Source organism: Vipera ursinii (genome assembly GCF_947247035.1).
Source record: "Vipera ursinii genome assembly, chromosome: 2".
Classification (NCBI taxonomy): domain Eukaryota; kingdom Metazoa; phylum Chordata; class Lepidosauria; order Squamata; family Viperidae; genus Vipera; species Vipera ursinii.
Genome location: NC_139513.1, coordinates 199,382,454 through 199,405,881, shown reverse-complemented (window position 1 = coordinate 199,405,881; position 23,428 = coordinate 199,382,454). Strand labels below are relative to the sequence as shown.

At 39.1% G+C, this 23,428-nt stretch overlaps 2 protein-coding genes across 2 annotated transcripts in view; one reads left to right on the top strand and one right to left on the bottom strand.

The window, feature by feature from the left end:
• Positions 1–23,414, bottom strand: part of IDUA (alpha-L-iduronidase) — a gene marked incomplete at its 5' end in the record, with an annotated part of 55,406 nt that extends 31,992 nt beyond the window's left edge. Inside the window, 3 exons of the mRNA XM_083353739.1 lie at positions 3,478–3,560; positions 21,301–21,441; positions 23,272–23,414. Coding sequence (XP_083209865.1) covers positions 3,478–3,560; positions 21,301–21,441; positions 23,272–23,414 — 367 coding nt within the window. The remainder of the gene's footprint in view (positions 1–3,477; positions 3,561–21,300; positions 21,442–23,271) is intronic.
• Positions 12,985–18,415, top strand: SLC26A1 (solute carrier family 26 member 1; the record flags this gene model as incomplete). Its single annotated transcript, XM_083351944.1, has 2 exons — positions 12,985–13,590; positions 16,804–18,415. The coding sequence occupies 2 exons, from the start codon at positions 12,985–12,987 to the stop codon at positions 18,304–18,306; spliced, it is 2,109 nt and encodes a 702-aa protein (XP_083208070.1). The 3' UTR covers positions 18,307–18,415.
• Positions 23,415–23,428: the final 14 nt, after the last annotated feature.

The following is a 23,428-nucleotide window of genomic DNA, read 5'->3' as shown; positions in this document are numbered from 1 at the left end:
AATTTAGGATAACAACAGGCAAATAAGCCTATTAAATTCTTAAAAATGCAAATCGCCTAGTGGATACATCCGAAGGAGGCACTTCAGATTTGAAACGATAATTATAACCATGTGCCCTCTTACCAATAATTTAAACACTATCAGTTTAATTATTGATGTTCAGGTGAACAAGGCAGGTCACTGAGAAATACTTTTAAGTATTCACCCACTCTAATACAATATTTATTTTACACAGCACTTTTTTCATAGCTTTCCACACATTCTCCAGATCCTTATAAATGTTCTATGGGATGAATACATTTTATTATGTACATTCTGCTATCCCCTTATTACAGACTTGGAATAAGAAATAGGTTAAAGTGTAGTGTTCATGGCTCAACTGAGAATTCATCAAGAACTTCATGGCATGGGTCCGGATTACCTACGGCAACACCTGCGGCCGGCGTCAACCTCCCTCCGTCCAGTGCGCTCCCACAGAGAGGGCCTCCTCAGGGTGCCGCCGATCAAAGAATGCCGGTTGGTGACCCCCAGGGGGAGGGCGTTCTCTGTGGGCGCGCCAGACCTTTGGAACCGCTTACCGGTTGAGCTCCGGATGGCCCCCGACCTTCGCTCCTTCCGGCGCGATCTCAAAACTTTCTTTTTCGAACAAGCTGGCCTGGTCTGACGGGAGGGGGTTGGGTTTTTATAAATAGTTTTAATTTTAATATGTATTAATTTTATGGGCATAATGTTTAATAGCTTTTAAATTTTTGTATTCTATTTTTATTGTGTATTGCCCTGTTCACCGCCCTGAGTCCTTCGGGAGAAGGGCGGTATAAAAATTAAATTATTAAATTAAATTAAATTAAACTTGCCAGACTATTTTAATCAGTACACTCTAATTTCCTCCTGTTGTGCATTCTTAAAATGCCGCTGAGAAACTGAGGTACAAAACAATTTGAGAAATCTTTTTGCAAAGTTCTACTTGGGTGGCTAAGTGGCCATGTCTGCTCAAGCATTCGTTTGGCTCAGATATAATTCTCCATCATTGGACAGCCTGGCTCTGGTCTATAAAGGTAGTCCTCGGCTTATAACCATTTGTTTAGTGACCGTTCAAAGTTACAATGGCATTGAAAAAAGTGACTTACGACTGGACCTCACATTTACAACCATTGCAGCATCCCCACAGTTATGTGGTCAAAATTTGGGTGCTTGGTAACCGGCAAGCATGTACAATAGTTGCAGCGTCCTGAATTCGTATGATTGCCATTTGCCAGCTGGCTTCCAACAAACTAAGTCAATGAAAGAAGCTGGATTCACAGTGATTTGCTTAACAACCATGGCAAAAAGGTCATAAAATTAGGTACGGCTCACTTAACAAACACTTTGCTTAGCAATGGAAATTCTACGCCCAATCTGGTCATTAAACTGAGGACTGCCTATACCTATACTCAGATTGCAGTGGAGGCTCTTATAATCGTATCAATTCCTACTTCATTTCAAATAAACTTCACACTGAAGTTACTGGTTTTATTTTCCCATTGAAAAATGAACCTCAAAATTGCTTTAGGGAAGGCACTAATTGCATCCATTTCCTCACTACTTTTTCATATTGTTCCCTTTTTTTATGAATAGCACAAAAAAGTCACAGCTTTGCAACAAAGCACGTTGTTTGCTGGCAAGTTCATATAACTTGTTAACCAACAATCAGTTTGTTTCATTTTGGTTTAGCCTGCCTGCTATGTGAACTCAGCTCACTGAGATTATTTTTTTTTAGTAGCTAGCTAAAGAAGTCATCTCTTTACCCTCTTCACTTCAAGCAAAGGGGCTTTGGTAGAGGTGCTAAGACAAACTTACAAGAATAGCTGACAGTTGGAATTGACAAGATTACTCTTTAAATAAGAGCTCTGCACCTTTTTTGGCTTATGGACATGTGGAATTATGAGAGCAGAAGGGAATTCTTACAAGGGTGTGTGTGTGTGTGTGTGTGTGTGTGTGTTGCCCATTCACAAAGTGATAACATAATCAGACTACTAAACAGTCTCTCCCTCCACAATAAATACTCAGTGTTCCTCATCCTTCCTTCCTTCCTTCCTTCCTTCCTTCCTTCCTTCCTTCCTTCCTTCCTTCCTTCCTTCCTTCCTTCCCAAATGAAGCTTAGCCATAAGCTAAGCGATAAATGATGAGGAAAGGCTGAACCTGATTTTTATGCATTTCTCCAAAATATCATTTTCTTCCTCTATTTATTGTCTTATTGAGTATTTCATTATAAACGATCTTGAGTCTCTCTGATTAGGTGGCCTAATGAGATAGCATCATCAGCCAAGAAAGCCTTTCGAGATCTGTTTGCAGTCCAGACATTTTTAGAAATAACAAAGAGCCACAAATTATTTTAAAATCAAAATTGCTTTGTTGTACTATAAGCTTACTGTTTTATTCACAAACACATATGTGTGTGCATGTCTATGTAAAAAAAAATCACCCTTACCAGGGTGACTGTCAGGTATCAAGAGAGCTGTAAGCCAATAAATAGACTAATCTATAGGTAGGCTAATGGAGTAATATGAAGTAAAATAGTTTCACATGAACAGGAGTAATATTTAGCACCGCTCTAGAAGCATTGAGCAAGATCTTCTAGTGCAGACATGTCAAACTCACGATGTCATGTGACATCGCACAACGTATCGGAGCCTTTTTGTCACTGCCGGCAATGGGGTGGGCGCGGCTTCTGGATGACACATCCAGCCCGCGGGCCGTCAGTTTGACATCCCTGCTCTAGTGTTAAAAGACACAAGAGATGAAGCCAGAATATATACAGATAAGTCCTTGACTCGAGTGCTTGAGCTCAATATTTCTGTTGCTAACTGAGACATTTGTTAAGTGAGTTTTGCCCCATTTTACGACCTTTCTTGCTATAGTTGTTAAGTGAATCACTGCAGTTGTTAAGTGAGTAACATGGTTGTTACGTGAATCTGGCTCCCCCATTGACTTTGCTTGTCAGAAGTTCTCAGAAGGTGATCACGTGACTCCAGGACACTGCAGCCGTCATAAATATGAGTCAATTGCTACATGTCTGAATTCTGATCATGTGACCATGAGTATGCTGCAATGGTTGTTAAGAGTGAAAAACGGTCATAAGTCACTTTTTTTCCAGTGCTGGCATTTGATAAGGTGCCCATTAGACTTTGTGTCTATCCAGTGCTAGTTATGGATTTTTCCGGGATCAGATATAAAACAATAATTGTTCAGCTGTGTGGAGTATAAGCACTTCAATGCTAACATTATTTGCAAAGGCTGTGTGACTTCCAACTGATCTTTGTCCTTAAGGCCATGTAAAAATATCCATTAGCTATGGTGGAAGTTTAACTTCTTGAATTGCAACATTTGCTTGTTAAAGTCTTGTAGTCATCAAGATAAGCAAATGACTGCACATAACTCCAAATATCTTCACCTAAACATTGTAAAACAGAGCTATGAATTGACTGGTTTTATATTTACCAGGACGTAGCTTATTTTCCCAAAGAAGATCCATGAAGTTATCCAGGTTTGTGAAATTGTAGTGAAGTGTCCCATTTATCACCCTGAAAAAGAAATTGCACGCTTTTGATAGCTGCTTGAATTGAAAGCTATTTTTCCCCAAGCATAATTTCACAAACTTTTATTCAATAAGATAAAAGAGCAGCAAACTAATTTACAATTAGTTTGATTTATTATTATTTTGCAATAATAAATTTCTGTTAACAATAGGATAGTGTCTATGCAATTCTATATACCAGAAGAACTTTCCATATAGAGAAATCAGCCAGCTGAATTGACTTCAGCAGAATAAGATGAACTGGAAAATAAAAAAAAATACCACATACATTAGCCTTTTCTAATTTAGTGCATCCAAAGACATTCAATTATAACTCTAGAATTTGAAGCCAGCATGCAGAAGGCTGAGATAGAAAGCTTTCTACATGCTGACTGCAAACAAAATGAGACGTTACATGCCTGTAACATACCTATGTACATACATGTACATATATTATTTGGAAAATTTAACTGATATTGTTTCTATAAAAATATCTCATTACTGAGATTGCCTTTTATAATAAGGTATTTTTTCTTATTTAAGAAAAACAAAAGTTGTTGGAATTATATAGAGGCCAAGATTTCATGAAAGTATTCATACTTTGATAACTGTATGCAGTAATCACTTCTGGTTATTCCATGAAGCAAATATGTTTAGTTCATATTCTATTGTAAAACACATCTTTAGAAAGTTTAGATTGGTTAAATTAATACCAGCCATGTGCTATGTTAAACAGCATTAAACATTTCACATATAAACAAATATTGGAATTTGTATCAGTTGAATTCATCACTCAAGTGACATGCAGACCACAGAGTAAATGTACTATATTGCAGAAATGTTAAACATACCTTCATATGTATATTACATAGTAACACAGGTAATATACTGTGAAAAAATTATCATTACCGTCTTTATCCCTCAAAATAACCAAATATTTAACATCTGCATATGGATGTGGCTAAAGATATATTATGCTCTAGATATGTGAACAGCGATGAGCTGGATCCTCACTGTCACAATTGAAATAAACCATTGAAATCAGTAGTGTGAGTTGATCATGACTAGTTGAATCTAAGTTTAGATCAGATTAAATTATCATACAGTATATTTGAAATATACACATGGAACTGTTCACACATGAAAAGCAAACACGTACAGCTCGCTTATAATAGAACTCACACTGTTCTGGACAGATGATAATTCCTTTGTATATTAAAGAAACCTCCAAGTTATATGACAGTGGAATACATGGGAGGAGGAGGAGGAGGAAGAGGAGGAGGAAGAGGAGGAGGAGGAAGAGGAGGAGGAGGAGGAGGAGGAGGAGAAGAAGAAGAAGAAGAAGAAGAAGAAGAAGAAGAAGAAGAAGAAGAAGAAGAGTAGCAGCAGTAGCAGCAGCAGCAGCAGCAGCAGCAGCAGCAGCAGCAGAAGAAGAAGAAGAAGAAGAAGAAGAAGAAGAAGAAGAAGAAGAAGAAGAAGAAGAAGAAGAAGAAGAAGAAGAAGAGTAGCAGCAGTAGTAGCAGCAGCAGCAGCAACAGTCAGGCCTTGAGCTTCTAAGGAGACTTTTATCTTGTTAATTGATTGGGCCAAGCTCTCCAGGACCAAGGACAGCTCCATAAAGAAAGATAAACACTCCAACCAACCTAAAGCTGACGGGTGGCTGAATGTCCGAGTCCCTCAAACATTATTACAGTAAGCAACAGCAAGACTTTAATGTTGCTAGTCTAATTAGAAAACTCTCACGTACTGAAAAACATAAAATCCCAGATTCTGGTAGGCTGGAACTTTGGTTCTTCAAACTCACCTCTCAGATTTTGCTCTATGCTTTCTATCATTCCTGCTTAATCTTTTGGGAAATCAGAAGGTGCCTTAGGTAGAATCAGAAGGAGAAGCTTCAAAAGCTAGTCCCTAAGGAAATAACTTCCAACTGTTTAGCAGTGCTTAGGAATAGCGAGTCTGACATCCACATTTGATTTCAAGCAGTGGAAGGAAGCTCCATGTATCTTTGCTGTTCTTTCTCCTTTCCCCCAACAAAATCCCTCCAACGGGTTTCTCAGCACTGAAAGCCAATAATTCTGCAAATGGCCACAGCAAAATGCCTATGAATAAGCCAGGCACACATAAAGACACAAGTGGACAAAGAGAGCTTTCAGCCTGATCAAAAGGATGCGGCCTGCCATTTCCTGCTTCTCCGCCAGCCTAGCTCAGTTAGCTAATTCTCCATGCTTCCCTCGGCAACGGGGATAGAGCGAGAGGGAGGGAAGAGACGGAGAGACATGACAATCAAGAACCTTACAGCTCCTTGCCTGATGGAGGTATGTTTCAAAATTAACCTTCAATATTTTTACTGTAACTCAGTATTATTCATTCTGGCATTCTGGGGGGGGGGGGGGAAACAACAGCAGAGCTGAAGTAAAGTAGAACTGTTTCAAAAGATTTTTAATCAGAAAACAGGCTTGAAATGAATAGATCCAGACTGTCATTTTGTTGATACATTTCTGAATTCAGCCTCAAGCCCTGAAATGTGGCAGCAGAGTTATCTTCTGATTATTAGTTTTGCTGTTTTTACAAATGCTTTAATTACAGTTTTGTTGCATATCTGTTTCTTACTGTAAACCACTGTGAGTCAGTTTGAATATGGCAGTCAACAAACCTATTAAATTCTGCTTTAAATGTGTGATATAAACAAAGCATTCGATAGCTCTGCTTTTTAAAATACTTCTTCCTAGTATGAGAATGAATGCTCAAATCTCTGGACTGAATGCTTTATGCTATTCATTTGTAATACAACAGGTATTAGACAGCCAACTTCCACCAGGAATGAAAGTGTTAAAATTTTCCCTTGCAATATACCCTTTGGTCTAAGTCAAGACAAGAAAGTCCCTAGGTAGGGAGAGAGAAAAAAATGCAAGAATTAACCTTTAATGGTTAGCCTTCAGTGGAAAAACAACATTATTTTGTTCTTAGTTAGGAAGGTATTCTATTATTACATTGTTAAAGTCTGAACCAGCGACTCAATCCAATTCTTGGTTAAAAATCAAAGGCAATTGACGAAATAACGGTGTCACAATTTAAAAACTAACCATTGTCAGGTTAAATGTTATTTGGATGCAATAGAAGACAATATTGGAAATGGTACCAAAGTTCTAAATTCCAGCAAAAAAGGTCATTCAGTACATAAGAGTAACTTTTTAAGGGATAAAGCAATATAAATTCATTAATCAACAAACTGACTCAAAAACTACAGCCAGAGGAAGTTCTGGATATTTCACCACAAAAGATTTTTAGGGTGGTGAAAGAAAGCATTTCTATGAATAAATGCATTTTCCATCATGGAAATGGAAAAGACAAAGTAGATTTCTTGATTCCCCCCCCTCCACTCAAAAATGGCTTTCTTGTTATAAATGATTCCATTGCAGTTTCACCCAAACCATAATTTCTCACTACATTTTGCAAAACATGTTATGAGAAATTGCCTGATATGATATTAAGAGGAGTTGAAGAATTTGTGAACGTGAAAGAGGAATTTTAATTATTTAGGATGCAAAGTGTGCTGCCCTTTTTCAATGTATAAAATTATTTTCATTGATCCAAGTTTACATTTCTTGTCTCACATAGCACTATTTGTAAAGCAAACTACGCCCCATCCCGTGCCTCCTTTATTTGGTGAGATTCTGGAGTAGCGGTGGAAAAATGGAAGCATCTGGGTTTTATATAGCTACAATTTACATTAACCATGGCAGAATACACTGTTTGGCATAGTTTACATAACTCATAGCCAAGACATGGCAATCCACAGATTGCATCTTGCCGAAGGTGCTTCATGGGGTTGTTTTATTCCTAGCAGAATTGTTCTTTTTTTATGGTTAGGCAGCACTGGAACTCATGGAGGGTAACTCTGAAGGCGCCAGTGTTTGAGATTACCTGGCAGAAAAAGCTGATAATTGGGATAATTGATCAAGTTCAATATGTAGGAAGTAGCAAGAGAAGCGGGAATGTGGATATGCTGTTGGATACCAAACTCCTTACCAGCGAGCAAGTTATCAAGCATGAGAGTTGAACCGCGAGAACTGTAGGTGGTTCTTGAAAATCAAAGCGATAATGCTTTTGCTTGAGAAGAAAGACTAGGGCTGACATGACAGCAATGTTTCAATATCTAAGGGGCTGCCACAAAGAAGAAAGGGTCAATTTATTCTCCAAAGCACCTGAAGGCAGAACCAATGGATGGAAACTAATCAAGGAGAGAACCAACCTAGAACTAAGGAGAATTTTCCTGACAGAACAATTACTCAGTGGAATGGCTTGCCTCCAGAAGTTGTGGGTGCTTCATCTCTGAAGATTTTTAAGAAGAGATTGGACAACCAGCTGTCTGCAATGATATAGGGTTTCTTGCTTCAGCAGGGGGTTGGACTAGAAGACCTCCAGGGTTCCTTCCAACTCTGTTATTTTGAGATCAGAGCAAAGGAATGTACTATTTGCATGTGGGAAGGAAGTCAAACCTTCCTTCCATTCAATCTTCCCTTCCCTCACCTCCTCACAGTTATTTCCGGGGCAAAAGGTGAGAAATTACGCTAAAACAAAAGATAACAAACTGGACAGAGGCAGAGACTGGCCAAAGGTGGTAGCCCATTCAGGTAAACATTCCTTTCAGGATAAACAAAAAATTCCTTCCTCTGCATGACTGCAACCGTCTCTGCCTCAAGCAACTTGCCCAGTGTGTTCTATGGAAAACCCAGCCTAAATTTGAGCCTAGAACTTTCTTCTGACAAGACATTCTCTCCAACTTGATGCCACCCTCATGCTTTAGACTGGAACTTGCACTCTCCCATTCGCCATGGCAGTGAAAGTCAGGGGAAGCTATAATTGTTTTTACTTAAAATATATTTGCATTGGTATGGCATCTTACGGCATATCGCCATTTGGTAGACAACATTTTACAAAGCAGAGCTCTTTAAATTAAAGCATCACCATAAAGGGGTACAGTACTATTTTTTATAAAAAAACACACAAAAATCTTACTTTACCAATAGGAATTCTTACTTCAACTAAATCTGTTGTATGCCAAGTCTGACAACTAACACGTGCTTCCCCAAAACTGGTGCCCTTCAGATGAATACAGTTACAACTCACATAAACTCCCACACTTGCTGGTAACTTGACAGAAAATATGACAATTCAGCCCTGCAAAGGATAAGTACGGTAGTTATTAATCCACTCATGTTCTAGTGGTGATTGACGCACTAAAATGGCATCCACAAAAAGTGATGATTTGGTAAAAGTAATATTAAAAGCAAAATTTTTCCAGATATATATTTAGCCAATTTAACAGGAATATAAGGTATGAGATCAGGGGTGTCAAATTCGCAATGTCACGTGACGTGTCACGATGTATTGCGACTTTTTTTGCCATTGCCGGCAATGGGGTGGGCGTGGTTTCGCTATGATGCATCCGGCTCGCGGGCTGGCAGTTTGACACCCCTGATCTAGATGAATAATATTTTCAGACTATGGGTATAACTAATTGCTCATAAACACGTAATATTTCTCTGTTATTTTGAGAGTAATTAAAATAACAAATACAAGGATGATAAGCTAAACATTTGATTGGTTCAACACCAAGAAAAACAAAATATCTGAAATGGGTTTCTGTCCTCGCACAATGTAATTACATATTCCTTCACCTCATTAGTTCTAATTGACACCTGAAATTATTGCCTAGGATACATAGTTTAAATTTCTGCATTTTTCTTACATATTCTGTCATAAGGCAAACACCAGTTTTATTTATCATGTAGAGTTCTGTGGCACATAAAGGCATACATGTTATCTTGCGAGCTAATATTTTTATTATTTTATCAACTTTATTGGCTGCCCATCTTACTGGAGGCTAACTCTGGCAGGATTACAATATTAAAACACAAAACTATATAAATAGAATACTACAAAACTATAAAAATATAAAATACAGTAAGTTTCATATATTACTAATATGGGTTTTTGAATTTTCTGTCGAAAGTAACTGAAGCTATATCTTAGAAGGCGACCTTGCTTCAATGATAGCCATTGTTGTTAAAACTAATTTAATCCATGCCATATAAATACTTCAGAATTCCTTGCTGATTTTCCAATAGGTTAAGCCAGCTAGGTGCGTCATATGAAAATAAGCACAAGTGGTTTTCTAAAAAGGTTCATCAGGGAAGAGAACCAGGTTACTGGGATTGCTCTTTAATTCGTAGCTTCTTCCAGTTAGAAAACTATTGGGGTGGAGGGGACTGGATCAATCATTACACAGTCTATGCTTTAAGGGAATATTGCTTGTTTAATATTTACCATTAAACATGAACAATTTGGAAGGAAATTGGGCAAAAAGACAAGACCAAACATGAAGAAGCTTCAGATTGTACTTTGTAATCCTTCGTTCATGCTCTTCAATCTTTACCTAGCTCTGACTATTGCTTGTTCGTGTTACCGCCTACATTTACTAAAAGGTATCTTCTACACCTACAGTCTTTAGTGCTGACTTGCTCCGATGCGGTTGACCAGGAAAACAGTGAAATTCAAGTGGACTCTTCATTATCATACCTACACTACAGAACAAGAAAAGTAAGAATAGTTTTTTGTCCCCCTATGTTTCACAGATGAAGGAGCCACATGTTACTGCAGCAGCAGGTTCATTAGAACAAAGAATAGGGGTGTTTTTTTAATCAGAAGAAATAGGTTGTTTTTTTGTAAATGCAGTACAAGATTTTATATTCCTATGGCTATTTATATTGGGTGTTCTGCAGGACATGTAGCTCAGTTCTCTTTTAATAAACTTCAAGAGGATTCTTAAAAATAAGTGAAATATTCCCCCAGAACAATTACTTTTGAGAATTTACTGTATGCAATATATATTTTTTAAAAAAAATCTTAAACGCAGATTTCTATTCAATAAAGACTTTCCTCCATTTTTGTTCAGCAAGGAGTTCTAAACACACTCTCTATTTGTTATAATGGATCATACAAAGTCATGAGACTTGCATAGCATTTCTGTTAATTATTACAAATATGTACTTTTATGGTATAAGTCAGTGGTTCTCAACCTGTAGTCTGGAGATCCCTGGGAGGGGGGCACCGCGATGTCGTCACAGGAGGTCACCAAGGCTTGAAATAATGTTATGATTTAAATATTGAGTTAATCTTGTGGACCTGTGGCCACAAAAGGTATTTAAAGGGGGTCTGTGGTGAAGAAAAGGTTAAGAACCACTGTTATACGCAATCTTGATCATAAATTAATTCGGCCTTAGATTTTAATAATCTTGCTATTAAGAATGCAGATCCATGATTCTTTCAAAGTGGAAGATGAGTTCATTCATTTTATTATTTGATCTTTATTAGCTAAGAGTTAATGTTATCAATTACAGCACTGTGTACTGTCAAACGCTCTTCCTTCCTATTCCCTCAACTATCGGTGCTCAACTCACTTAAAGCTGGGAAATATTAAGAGTTGCTGATTGATTGTCTGCTTGTGGAGCTTAGAAAACCATCGTAATAGTTATTTATTTTTAAATTTTTTTTGCATCCGTCCTTCTATTCTGCTTTTAATGTAGGATTATCAATAAAGACCTTGTAAGACTGAGCAAAAACATCTGAAATAAATATTATCCCTGGATGGAGATGTGCATATTAAAAGGATGACCTAAAAACAGGTTATTCAGTACATCTCGTGAATGCAATGAGATTCTTAATTAGCTGCTTCACACTCTTTGCCTCATATTCCTATGAATTCAGAATAAATATACTATATTTATTCTGAATGGGTCCCTGATTTATCCAAAAAAAATTAAAAAACCAAAACGCTTATGCTTTTATCATGAATAAGGTGATAAATAAAAGACACTTATTGCTGTGAAGAAACCCTAAGCCAAGAAAAAGCATTTGTGGATTATATATGGCCCCAACCCATATTTGTAATCCAAGTATCCCATACCTTTACAGCACAATTTCTATATTTTGTTCAATTTCTCCAATGTACAAAACAGATGCCCTTCTGTTCACTAGGAAATGAGAGAAAAAAACCCCAAGCCTGATGACGACATAAATGCTACGATCAAAATCTGTGGACTTATCATTTTCATCTGATTTTTTTTAAAAAAAATTAAAATTTGAAAATAAGAACAGTATAATAATAAAAAAATGAAGTCATTGTAAATCATCGTGGTCATTAAGAAGGTCAATATGACCTGATTTTACTGAGTTACTGCAATTGTTAAGCAAAGCCTTGGTGGAGCAGTGGGCTAATGCCTCCTTAAGTAACACCAGCTGCCTGCAATTAGTGCAGGTTCGAGTCCCACCAGGCTCAAGGTTGACTCAGCCTTCCATCCTTCCAAGGTAGGTAAAATGAGGACCCAGATTGTTGGGGGCAATAAGCTGACTTTGTAATAATGCTGCTTGGGGGGGGCGAAAGCCCTAATAAGCAGGCATATACATAGAATGAAGGTTATTGCTAAGCACATTGATTTGTGCTTTAGATTGTAAACCACCCTGAGTCTTCGGAGAAGGGCGGGATATAAATAGGATTAAAAAAAAGCCTGTGGTCGAATGAATCCATTCTCCTGAATGGGCATTTTTGACAGAAACTGGCAAAAAACAACAACAACACCATTGCAAATTGCAATCATGTGACTTTGGGATGCTGCAATTAGTTATAACTGTGAGCCATTTGCGAAGTGCCCAAAATGTGATCATGTGACTGTGGGGGAGTTGGCGCAATCATAGCTTTAAGGATGGATTGTAAATATTTTGCGGGGCTCTGTGTAACTTCAATCAGTCATTAAGCAACCGGCCGCTATGCAATTTATTGTCATTTAGCAGATTTACATCCCGTCTTTCACTGTTACTTTTTTATAATAAAACTGGCAGGGACAAAAATCCCCATTTGCAGCCTTCCCAGGTGGCTTCCAAAAAAGAAATGGAGGAATCGTGATTTGCTTAACAACCGTGGGATTCACTTAACAGCTGCCTCACTTAATAGCAGGTTCCTGTCCCAATCGTGGTCAAAAGACGAGGACTGCCTATATTGCTTCAAAGCTGTGCAATGAGTTTCTCATCTAAGTTTCTGTTGTTCGTAAAGGTTTTTTTTTAAAAAATCAGATGATGTAATATGTAGTTATGACCATCATTAAAAAAACAAAAACAAAGTACAACTTTTTTTTCTTGCTTCCAACTATTAAAGTAAACTTAACATTTTTTAAAAAAAATTGGTTTGACTGACACAGTGTCAGTTTGATTAGGATACCTACCGCATAAAAATAATAACGAATATTCAGATAATACAGCAGGTTTGCTTGAGTCCCAATATATATAAAAAAATTGCAAGTATCTTTAACGATTACTCCATTTTCAAACAGTAATCTTTTTCAATCACAGGAACCGATTAAAGCTGCTCCAGAATGAGACAAGAAATGGAAACAGTCACGACAGAAAACGGAACTCTTCTCCAGTTTTATATGGAAAGAAAGATTCCCGAAAAGGTTAGCAAAACAGCAGTTATCAAGGAGCAACTAAGAAAAAGATGTTCCTGCAGCTTGAAAACGACGAAAAAGGCCATGCTGGATTTCTTTCCCGTGTTACAATGGCTCCCCAAATACAACTGCAAAGAATACATCTGGGGAGATGTTATGTCGGGACTGATCATTGGGATCATTTTAGTTCCTCAAGCGATAGCCTATTCTCTGTTGGCTGGCCTTAAGCCAATATACAGCCTTTACACCTCGTTCTTTGCCAACATCATCTATTTTCTCATGGGCACCTCCAGACACGTGTCCGTGGGCATTTTCAGCCTGTTAAGCTTAATGGTCGGGCAAGTCGTGGACCGAGAATTGCTGCTGGCAGGATTCACCCTGAATGATGACCCCCAGCCAGCTGTTGGTGACCAGGCCCATTTGAACTTCACCGTCTACAATTTTACCCTGGGAATGACGGTGCACGAATGTGGGAAAGAATGCTATGCCATTGGGGTCGCTACCGCACTGACCTTCATGGCTGGAGTTTATCAGGTACGGTCTTTTTCACTTCCATTCCTTAACCCATCTAGATTTTGTAAATGTAAACTTAAAATACGCCCCCTCTTAAGAGGCAAATGTTTCTAGAGAGACAAGGGCAAACCCCATAAGAACAATGAAAAGCGACCCAATGTCCAACAGAAACAAGCAGAGTAAAGACCATGTTGCATCTTTTGCGCAGGTAGTCCTCGACTTACGAAGATAAGTTAGTAACATGGTTGTTAAGTGAATCCGGCTTTCCCATTGATTTTGCTTGCCAGAAGGTTGCAAAAGGTGATGACATGACCCCGGGACACTGCCCAACCGTCCTAAATATGAGCCAGTTGCCAAGCGTCTGAATGTTGATCACATAATCCCTGGGATGATGTAACGGTTGTAAATGTGAAAAACGGTCGTAAGTCACTTTTTTCAGTGCTGTCGTAACTTTGAACGGTCACTGAATGAATTGTTGTAAATCAAGGACCACCTGTATTATATTTGCTGCAAAGGAAATTGGAAACTTAATGAGCCTTGGTGGAGCAGTGGGCTGATGCCTCCTTAAGTAACACCAGCTGCCTGCAATTAGTGCAGGTTCGCATCCCACCAGGCTCAAGGTTGACTCAGCCTTCCATCCTTCCGAGGTAGGTAAAATGAGGACCCAGATTGTTGGGGGCAAGTAAGCTGACTTTGTAATAATGCCGCTTGGGGTGTGTGTGAAAGCCCTAACAAGCAGGCATATACATAGAATGAAGGCTACTGCTAAGCTTGTAAGCCGCCCTGAGTCTTCGGAGAAGGGCGGGATATAAATGGAATTAAAATAAAAAAATAATAAATAAATAAATAAATAAACTTCTATTTTCTTTTCCTGCACTTTTTTCTTTGCTGTTTTTTTTACTCTTTATTGGTTTATGTTCTTTGTACAACTTTTAATAAAATGTATTTAAAAAGACAGATGTAAGCATAGCGAAACAAATAAAGAGCAAATAACCAGAGCAATAAAGCGAATGCCTGTAATTAAAGGGATTCTAGAAAAAAAGCCATGGCAGCTCTTTCTGTGAAGATTCAAATTAAGTTACTTGGCTGATTTATTTCATGTGTTTATTTAATTCAACTCTGAGCCACCAAATGTATATCAATAACCCAACCTAAAACATCCAATTAACAGACAACCAACTCCACATCACAAAAACAAAGAAACATCATAGGAACTTGACCATGAGAAAGCCCAGAAATATTTTTTTTAATCTGCTGTTTTATCTGCTTTATGTTATGGTCGTGCAATTATTTCGTCTCTTTGTTTTTATTTTATCTGAGTCTAATACCTAGAGAATATTAAATGAGCCTTTAATGAAATAAATACAATTTATTTATTTAAATAAAATTTAAAGGCTAAGGAGGGGGAAAAAAAAAGACCGGCTGTTTTCCTTATTATTTTACTTATCTAAAAGCCACACTTGGAAATGCAAAGCTTCTCCCAGCTGCGAGGCTGGAAACAGATAAGCAGGCACTCAAAGATACAAGGAATTTCTGATAAGTAGATTTTTAAAGCAGAAAAAGAGAAACAGGGTAATATGAAACAATAACCAGATCAAAGGTAGAGCTATTTGTAGTGAAATCAAAACTGAAATTCTTGTACCTCCTTTTCCTACGTGCCCTGTTTGAAATCCTTCTTAAAAGCCTTTCTCTTCTGAATGGGAAGACACTTATCTCTTGTTTTGCAAACAGACTAATCTGTTTTTAGGCTATTTATTTGTGGCCTCCTGAAAGCTAGGTCTCACATTGAGAAGTAGGGTTGCAAGTTTCTCACTTTGCCCCACCCCCTTCCTTCTGGTCCTTCTGAGATTTGCTAAATGCGATCTTAGCAAAACACCCAACATCTGGACCTAGGGATAGTTCTGTGTAATTTCATGCATACATATAACTCTTTTTCAATGACGCATCAAGCCAGGTCATAAAGAGACTGGGAGGCAAAGTAGGTTGAAGAAACACAGGAGAAAGAGGGTTAGGCACAGTAGTAACTTCTTACTTGAAACTTAACATTAAGAAAACCAAGATCATGGCATCCGGCCCTCTCAATTCCTGGCAAATAGATGGGGAAGAAATGGAGGTAGTGACAGATTTTATTTTCCTGGGCTCCAAGATCACCGCAGACGGAGACTGTAGCCAAGAAATTAAAAGACGCTTGCTCCTGGGGAGGAAAGCTATGGCAAATCTAGACAGCACACTAAAAAGCAGAGACATCACCCTGCCAACAAAAGTGCGTATAGTCAAGGCTATGGTCTTCCCAGTTCCAATGTATGGCTGTGAAAGTTGGACCATAAGAAAGGCTGACCGCCAAAGAATTGAGGCCTTTGAACTATGGTGCTGGAGAAGACTCCTGTGAGTCCCTTGGACTGCAAGGAGATCAAACCGGTCAGTCCTAGAGATCAATCCTGACTGCTCTTTAGAAGGCCAGATCCTGAAATTAAAGCTCAAATACTTTGGTCACCTAATGAGAAGGAAGGACTCACTGGAGAAGAGCCTAATGCTGGGAAATATTGAGGGCAATAGAAGGGGACGACGGAGAATGAGGTGGCTGGATGGAGTCACTGAAGCAGTAGGCGTGAGCTTAAATGGACTCCAGAAGATGGTAGAGGACAGGAAGGCCTGGAGGAACATTGTCCATGGGGTCGCAGTGGGTCAGACACGACTTCGCAGCTAACAACAACAACAACAAAACTTCTTACATCATTTTCTTAAATGGTAAAGACAGACCTGCCCCATATTTGGGGAGTGGGTTCCTTTAAAATGTTAAATATGTGATGCACAGACTTTTGAAATGGCATACTCTTATTGTACTAATAATTGACTGGATAATTATATTATTATTATTCTGCAAAATTGTGTTCTTCTTTGGTCCAAGATAAACCGGGGGAAAAATAAGACATTCTAAAAAAGGTAAAGGTTCCCCCGCACATGCGTGCTAGTTGTTTCCGACTCTAGGGGCCGGTGCTCATCTCCGTTTCAAAGCCGAAGAGCCAGCGCTTGTCCGAGGACATCTCCGTGGTCATGTGGCCGGCATGACTAGACGCCAAAGGGGCACGGAACACTGTTACCTTCCCACTGTAGTGGTCCCTATTTTTCTACTTGCATTTTTACATGCTTTCGAATTCTAAAATGCCACAAAAGATAGAAACGTCTTCCTGCTGAATATCCGAAGCAGCGTTAACCCCTGTTTTTTTCTTGCAGGTTCTGATGGGAATTTTTCACCTCGGGTTTGTATCCGTGTATCTTTCTGAACCGGTGTTGGATGGCTTTGCCACTGGTGCTTCTTTAACTATTTTAACAGCTCAAGTTAAATACCTCATTGGAATAAAAATCCCACGCGCCCAGGGATATGGGCTCTTGATTATCACGTGGGCTAATATTTTCCGGAACATTTCTCAAGCAAATCTGTGCGATGTGATCACCAGCGCTATCTGCATTGCTGTCCTGGTCACCGCAAAGGAACTGGGGGATAAGTACAAACACAAGCTCAGGATCCCTCTTCCCACAGAGCTGGTGGTTATTGTGATTGCCACCGTGGTGTCCCATTATGGGAAACTGAAGGAAGTTTACGCATCCAGCATATCAGGTGAAATTCCGACTGGATTTATACCGCCTAAAGTGCCCCGCTTCCACCTTATGCAAAGAGTTGCTGTCGATGCTCTCCCACTCGCCATCGTTGGCTTTGCTTTCACGGTTTCGCTCTCTGAAATGTTTGCCAAAAAGTATGCCTATACTGTCAAGGCCAATCAGGAAATGTTTGCCATTGGCTTCTGTAATATCATTCCAGCTTTCTTTCACTGCTTTGCCACCAGCGCAGCTCTGGCTAAGACTCTGGTCAAAACATCCACCGGGTGCCAGACCCAGGTATCCAGCATTGTGAGTGCAGTGGTTGTACTGCTTGTGCTGCTATTCTTTGCTCCCCTCTTCTACAACCTCCAGAAATGTGTTTTGGCTTGCATCATAATAGTGAGTCTAAGAGGAGCTCTTAGAAAATTCAAAGATATTCCTCAGCGCTACCGCCTGGATAAAGTAGATGCGCTGGTCTGGTGTGTTACCATGCTCTCATCTGCTCTGATCAGCACAGAAATGGGGTTGTTGGTTGGAGTTGTTTTTTCAGTCTTCTGCATTATTGGCCGCACCCAGTGCCCACATGCTGCCTTGTTAGGGCAAATCGGAAACACTGTCTTCTATGAAGATGATGAAGAGTATAAAGACCTTCTCCCAATTCCGAAGATCAAAATCTTCCGATTTGAAGCACCACTTTATTATGCGAACAAGGACTTCTTCCTTAAGTGCCTCCACAACAGGACAGGGTTGAACCCTGCACTTGAAGTTGCAAAAAGGAAAAAAACCAGGAGGAAAGGGCAACAAAATCTGGACAATAAACTAGGACAGAAAGAAATGTCACCATGCTTGGCTGCTGAAGGCGGTGACTTTCATACAATCATCATCGACTGCTCTTCCATTCCATTTCTGGACACAGCTGGGGTGAGCACATTAAAAGAAACTTTCAAAGACTATCAGGAACTGGAGATCAGCATGCATTTGGCTTGTTGTAATCCTTCGGTGATAGCTTCCCTGGACAAAGGAGGCTACTTTAAGAGTGCAGACAAAGACATGCACGAATTGCTGTTTCATAGTATATCAAGTGCTGTCCAGTTTGTAAGAGAGAGGGAAATTACAAGTGACGACTCTGTTGTCTAGTCCAGTAATTGGCAGTTTGGAGATTCTGTGTTCATTATAGACAGATTGTGGTTTCACAACATGCCTGAACTGAATTCTTCCTCAAAACCCATTGGATTATATTGAACACATTCCCAAAGCCTTTAGTTAAGTACTGTAACACCCCGCCCCCTCAAAAATGAAATCTTAATCAAATAAAGTTAGACATTGTCTATGGTTCAATGTAACTAGAAAGAAAATACATTTTGTTCTAACTCTGATCATTGGATGGTGTTTTGAACCCTGCCACGGGCTTCTGTGTTCCTCATCCTATTCTTCATCTGAAGGAAGGAGACCAAAAGTGTCTATCCTCAGTGCTGAAAAAAGCAACGTTTGCCCTTACCTTCAATCTCAAGGAAATGTGACTTATTTCAAGTGTTTCTTTAAGCAAATAAGGTTCAAGATGGTGTTTGCTGAAGAATTTGTTAACTAGCTGCAACTCATTTTTGTAACCCTAAACCATTAATTAGCAGTGTATCTGCCTCAAGATATACTGTACTCTTAAGTCTTCTTTAATGAAGATGAGGCATTTTTTTTCATGGAGTCTTGTACTTCTTTTTTTTCCCAAACTTCCTTTTCAAGGTTTTATCCAGCATGAGGATGAATGAAAGCTCTATTTCGTGATTTATCTTAAGAGCAGTTAAGATAAAGCAAGAAACGTCAGAAGCCTCGTCTGGAAAGAACAAGCCACACAGAGAAAATAGCTTCACTTCCTTATGTCGGAGGTTCTCTGCTTGCTAAATTGCAGAGCATCTTCTCCAAAAACAGTATTTTAAACGTATGTCCTATCAACATGAAACACCTCACCGCATTTTGTGATTAAAGACAAAATCGATGCCTTTCGCTGTAGTAGAAATAGTCTTGCTATCTAGGGCAGACATGTCAAACTCGCAATGCCACGTGACGTCGCGCAACGTATCAAAACTTTTTCCCCATTGCAAGCAATGGGGTGGGCATGGTTTGCTCGTGTTACGTCTGGCCCGTGGGCCGGCAGTTTGGCAGCCCTGATCTAGGGCATTTTAATCAATAACAGAGAAGACTTAATTGTATTTTTTCCCCTAAACCAGGGGTCGGCAACCTCGGCTCTTTTATGACTCGTGGACTTCAACTCCCAGAATTCCTGAGCCAGCTATGCTGGCTCAGGAATTTTGGGAGTTGAAGTCCACGAGTCATAAAAGAGCCGAGGTTGCCGACCCCTGCCCTAAACCATAACTGCAGGTAGTCCTTGACTTAAGACCACAGCTGAGCCCAAAATTTATGTTGCTAAGTGTGATAAGTTAAGTAATTTTTACTCCATTTTATGACCTTTCTTGACACAATTATTGAGTGAATCCCTGCAGTTGTTTAGTAACACAGTTGTTAAATGAATCTCTCTTCCTTATTGACTTTGCTTGTCAAAAGGTTGCAAAAGACCCCAGCACACTGCAACTGTCATAAATATGAGTCCATTACCAAGCGTCTGAATTTTGATCACATGATCATGGGGATGCTGAAACGGTTGTGTGTGTGAAAAATGGCCGTAAGTCAGTTTTTTCAGTGCTGTTGTAACTTTGAATGGTCACTAAATGAATGGTTGTAAGTCGAGGACAACCTGGACTTTATTTTTGGGAACTAGGAGAAGGCATGATAACTGTTCCAATATCTAAATGTTTGCCATAAAGAAGAGGGGGAGGGTCAATCTATTCTCCAAAGCTGTAATAGATGAATTAACATTGTGCATAATCACATAAATTTAAGGAAACCTTTCCTATTGTTTCTTCAGAGATCCATCACACACACACGTTCCAAATTACAGTTCTGATATATATTCTTGCAATTTTAACTCACTGTCTGAAAAATCTCTGAACTGGAAGTCAGCTGCTTCTTTAAATGAACTCCAAATGTTTTTTTAAAAAGATAATTATTGATTCAATGCCCATCAGAAGAGAGGGTAGTACATAGTTCTTCACTACCCCTTGCAGCGAGTATATATAAATTCTACTGAAAACTAATTGCTGTTCATAAATCTGGCTTGTACGTAAATAAATAAATACATACATCTTATACCAGTGAGCACATTTAAGTTCCTCCGACTGGACTTTCCATTGAAGCAGGCCCAATTCAAAGTACCATAAAGAATCACATACACTCAAAGAAGCTGCACGGACCACGGAGTCCAAACCCCTTGTGCTACTCAGTACTAAAATCCAAATAAAACTACCGTATCCTCATTCGTGCGCTCCTTGAACTCTGCTTGAATACATCTAGCGAAATGAATCTAGCACCTTCCAGGTAATCATCTCACATCACTCACATTTCTCCAAATATAAACCTTGCTTACTCACTTTCTGAGGATGGAAATTAGAAGGTTAGTCAAGAATGATGTACCCCTAACTTAATTGACATGTTTTAGCTGTCTGGCTTGCACTATTTATTGCTTTGTGATCAAAGACAAACCACACTGTGTCCACAGAGCAGCCATGCCAGTCTGTTTTTTTTCTCAGAAACAACAGAAGTATCATCTTTTTCTACCCTATTCTGAGAGGCTACACAGACATCTTCTAAATTTATAAGAAAATACAAAAAAATACAAGACCCTAATCAAGGGATTTCACATGCAAAGGACACCTCTTAATTATTCAACCGTAAAATCACCTTTAAAGCCAAAATGCTGTCCTTAGCATTTTCTAGGTAGTCCCTGTAGTAATCAACCAGGCCCAATGCAAACTGAGATGTTATGTTTTAGAATATGCTAAATGATTCCTTATGAATATGCATGCTGGGAACTCTTGTAATAACATATTTCAAAAAACATTTTCTGGTATAAGAAATTATTTTGAAAAGCTAGTTTTTCATCCAAACTAAGCATAGCTTACAAATGGTTCCCAAGTTGTCTCTTAATCACACAGTTCTTTAATTCAGGAAAAACTTTTTGACCACCTAGAGACAAACCTAAAAAAAAACTACAAATGAAAGGGAGTAAAGAATTTAACTTACACAGCTTGAATAAGTTCCAGCAGCCAATGGATTCGAATTTGTTCAATACCATTTTGCGGCACAGATGAAATATAAGCCAAATTAATTATTTGGTCTTTACTGAGATTAAACAAATCTGCTTGTCTGTGTGGTAGAGGAGGACTGGAAAAAAATAAGGAAAAGATATTATTTAATATAGTTTTGAGATCTTAAAATTCCTCACATCAGATATCTTAACAGTCCATATAACAGCTTTCTAAATGGAGATTTCTTATCAGCTGGCAGAACTCAGATACTGACAGCCCTCACTTTCCAACCACAACTGGGACTGGCAAATTCTACTGGGACAAGGCAGTCATAAAGTAAAAAATAATCATGTGACTGTATCCAATTTAAGTGAACCACTCAAGCTTGATTTAGCACAGCATCATGTGACTTTCTGCTGACTTCCACATTGACTTTGCTTGTCAGAAGCTGGCTATGAAATTCACAAATGACAGTCATGAAACTCTGGGACATTGTGACAACTGCAGCATTGAAAACTGGTTGTAGATCTTTCTCCCCTCTTTTCCTTTTTATTCTCTTCAGAAAACTATGGAAGATTCCTTCTGAAATATTTCCCATGCCCCCCCTTCTTTTATGGCAGGGGTGGGGAACTTTGGCCCTTTTATGACTTGCGGACCAACTCCCAGAATTCCTGAACCAGTATGAGTTCCTTTTAAATCTTAAGAGATCATGACAGGGGGAAAAAATAGGAGGGAGAGCTGCAGACTGGATCATCAGCGTGTAAAAAATATCTTAGCCCATAGGACAGGGGTGGGGGAACCTTGGCTCAGGAATTCTGGGAGTTGAAGTCCACATGTCCTAAAAGGGTCAAGATTCCCCCCCCTTCTATGGGCTAAGATATCTTTTACATGCTGATGATCCAGTCTGCAGCTCTCCGTCCTATCTCTCAAGGTCAAAGCCTTGGTGGAGCAGTGGGCTAATGCCTCCTTAAGTAACACCAGCTGCCTGCAATTAGTGCAGGTTCGCATCCCACCAGACTCAAGGTTGACTCAGCCTTCCATCCTTCCGAGGTAGGTAAAATGAGGACCCAGATTGTTGGAGGCAATTAAGCTGACTTTGTAATAATGCCGCTTGGGGTGTGTGTGAAAGCCCTAATAAGCAGGCTTATATATAGAATGAAGGCTACTGCTAAGTTTGTAAAGCCGCCCTGAGTCTTCGGAGAAGGGCGGGATATAAATGGAATTAAAATAAATAAAATAAATAAAAATTTCCACATATCATTACATTAGATACACACACTGCGACTGGGGAAGGAGAAAACACAGAGGGCCTCTCCTTATCACCATTAACTACCAAGCTGCACCCCAAGGCTGAAGGGAGCTACAGTGGGGAGTCCCAAAGGATTCAGAGAAAACTTCCAACCTTTCACCTTCTGCTCATCTTTTCTGCTATCATTGGGTGGCCCAATATTTTTATTTTTCATATCTCTGAACCACCCATCTTTCTTAGGGATATATTATTTGTATATTGCAAAAAGAGGGATGGTTGCATTAGATCATAGCTTGCCTATGGGGTTCATGGTTTGAGATTTTGAAGAAGGTATTTCTGAATTCATAGCTCCTATTTCCACAATGCAATTATGCTTTCTTAAAGAAATAATTCTTGCTATAATGTGCCAAAGCGTCTTTGGAATTGCAACCTAACTTCAGGGCTAAAGGAAATTGTATTAAGTCTCACTTTGAGCAGATTGTATGCACAGGCAATTCACATATAAAAACCACATCACAAACCAATCTTGAAAAGTCATTGGTATCTAATGCCTACGTTGATTACCTTTGCTTTATCTTACTTTTGTACTATAAAAAAAGGGAAAACTTGGGACTTTGCGAAGTTAACTGCAGATATATAAATAATCTGTCTTCAATGTGCTGATTTCAAACTGCAAACCTCATGACCTCACTGCATAAACAACCCGTCATTTCTTACCAATATCCCGTGCTTTTCCAAAAATGCCTCAACTCGCCTATAGGGCGCGAGAGATCCACGTTTATATGAACAGACCCCACAGCGGCTTTCATTACGATTAGGCTCAATAACCCCGCCAAGTTCCATGTTTTATCCAACTTCATAGCGCAAAGGACCT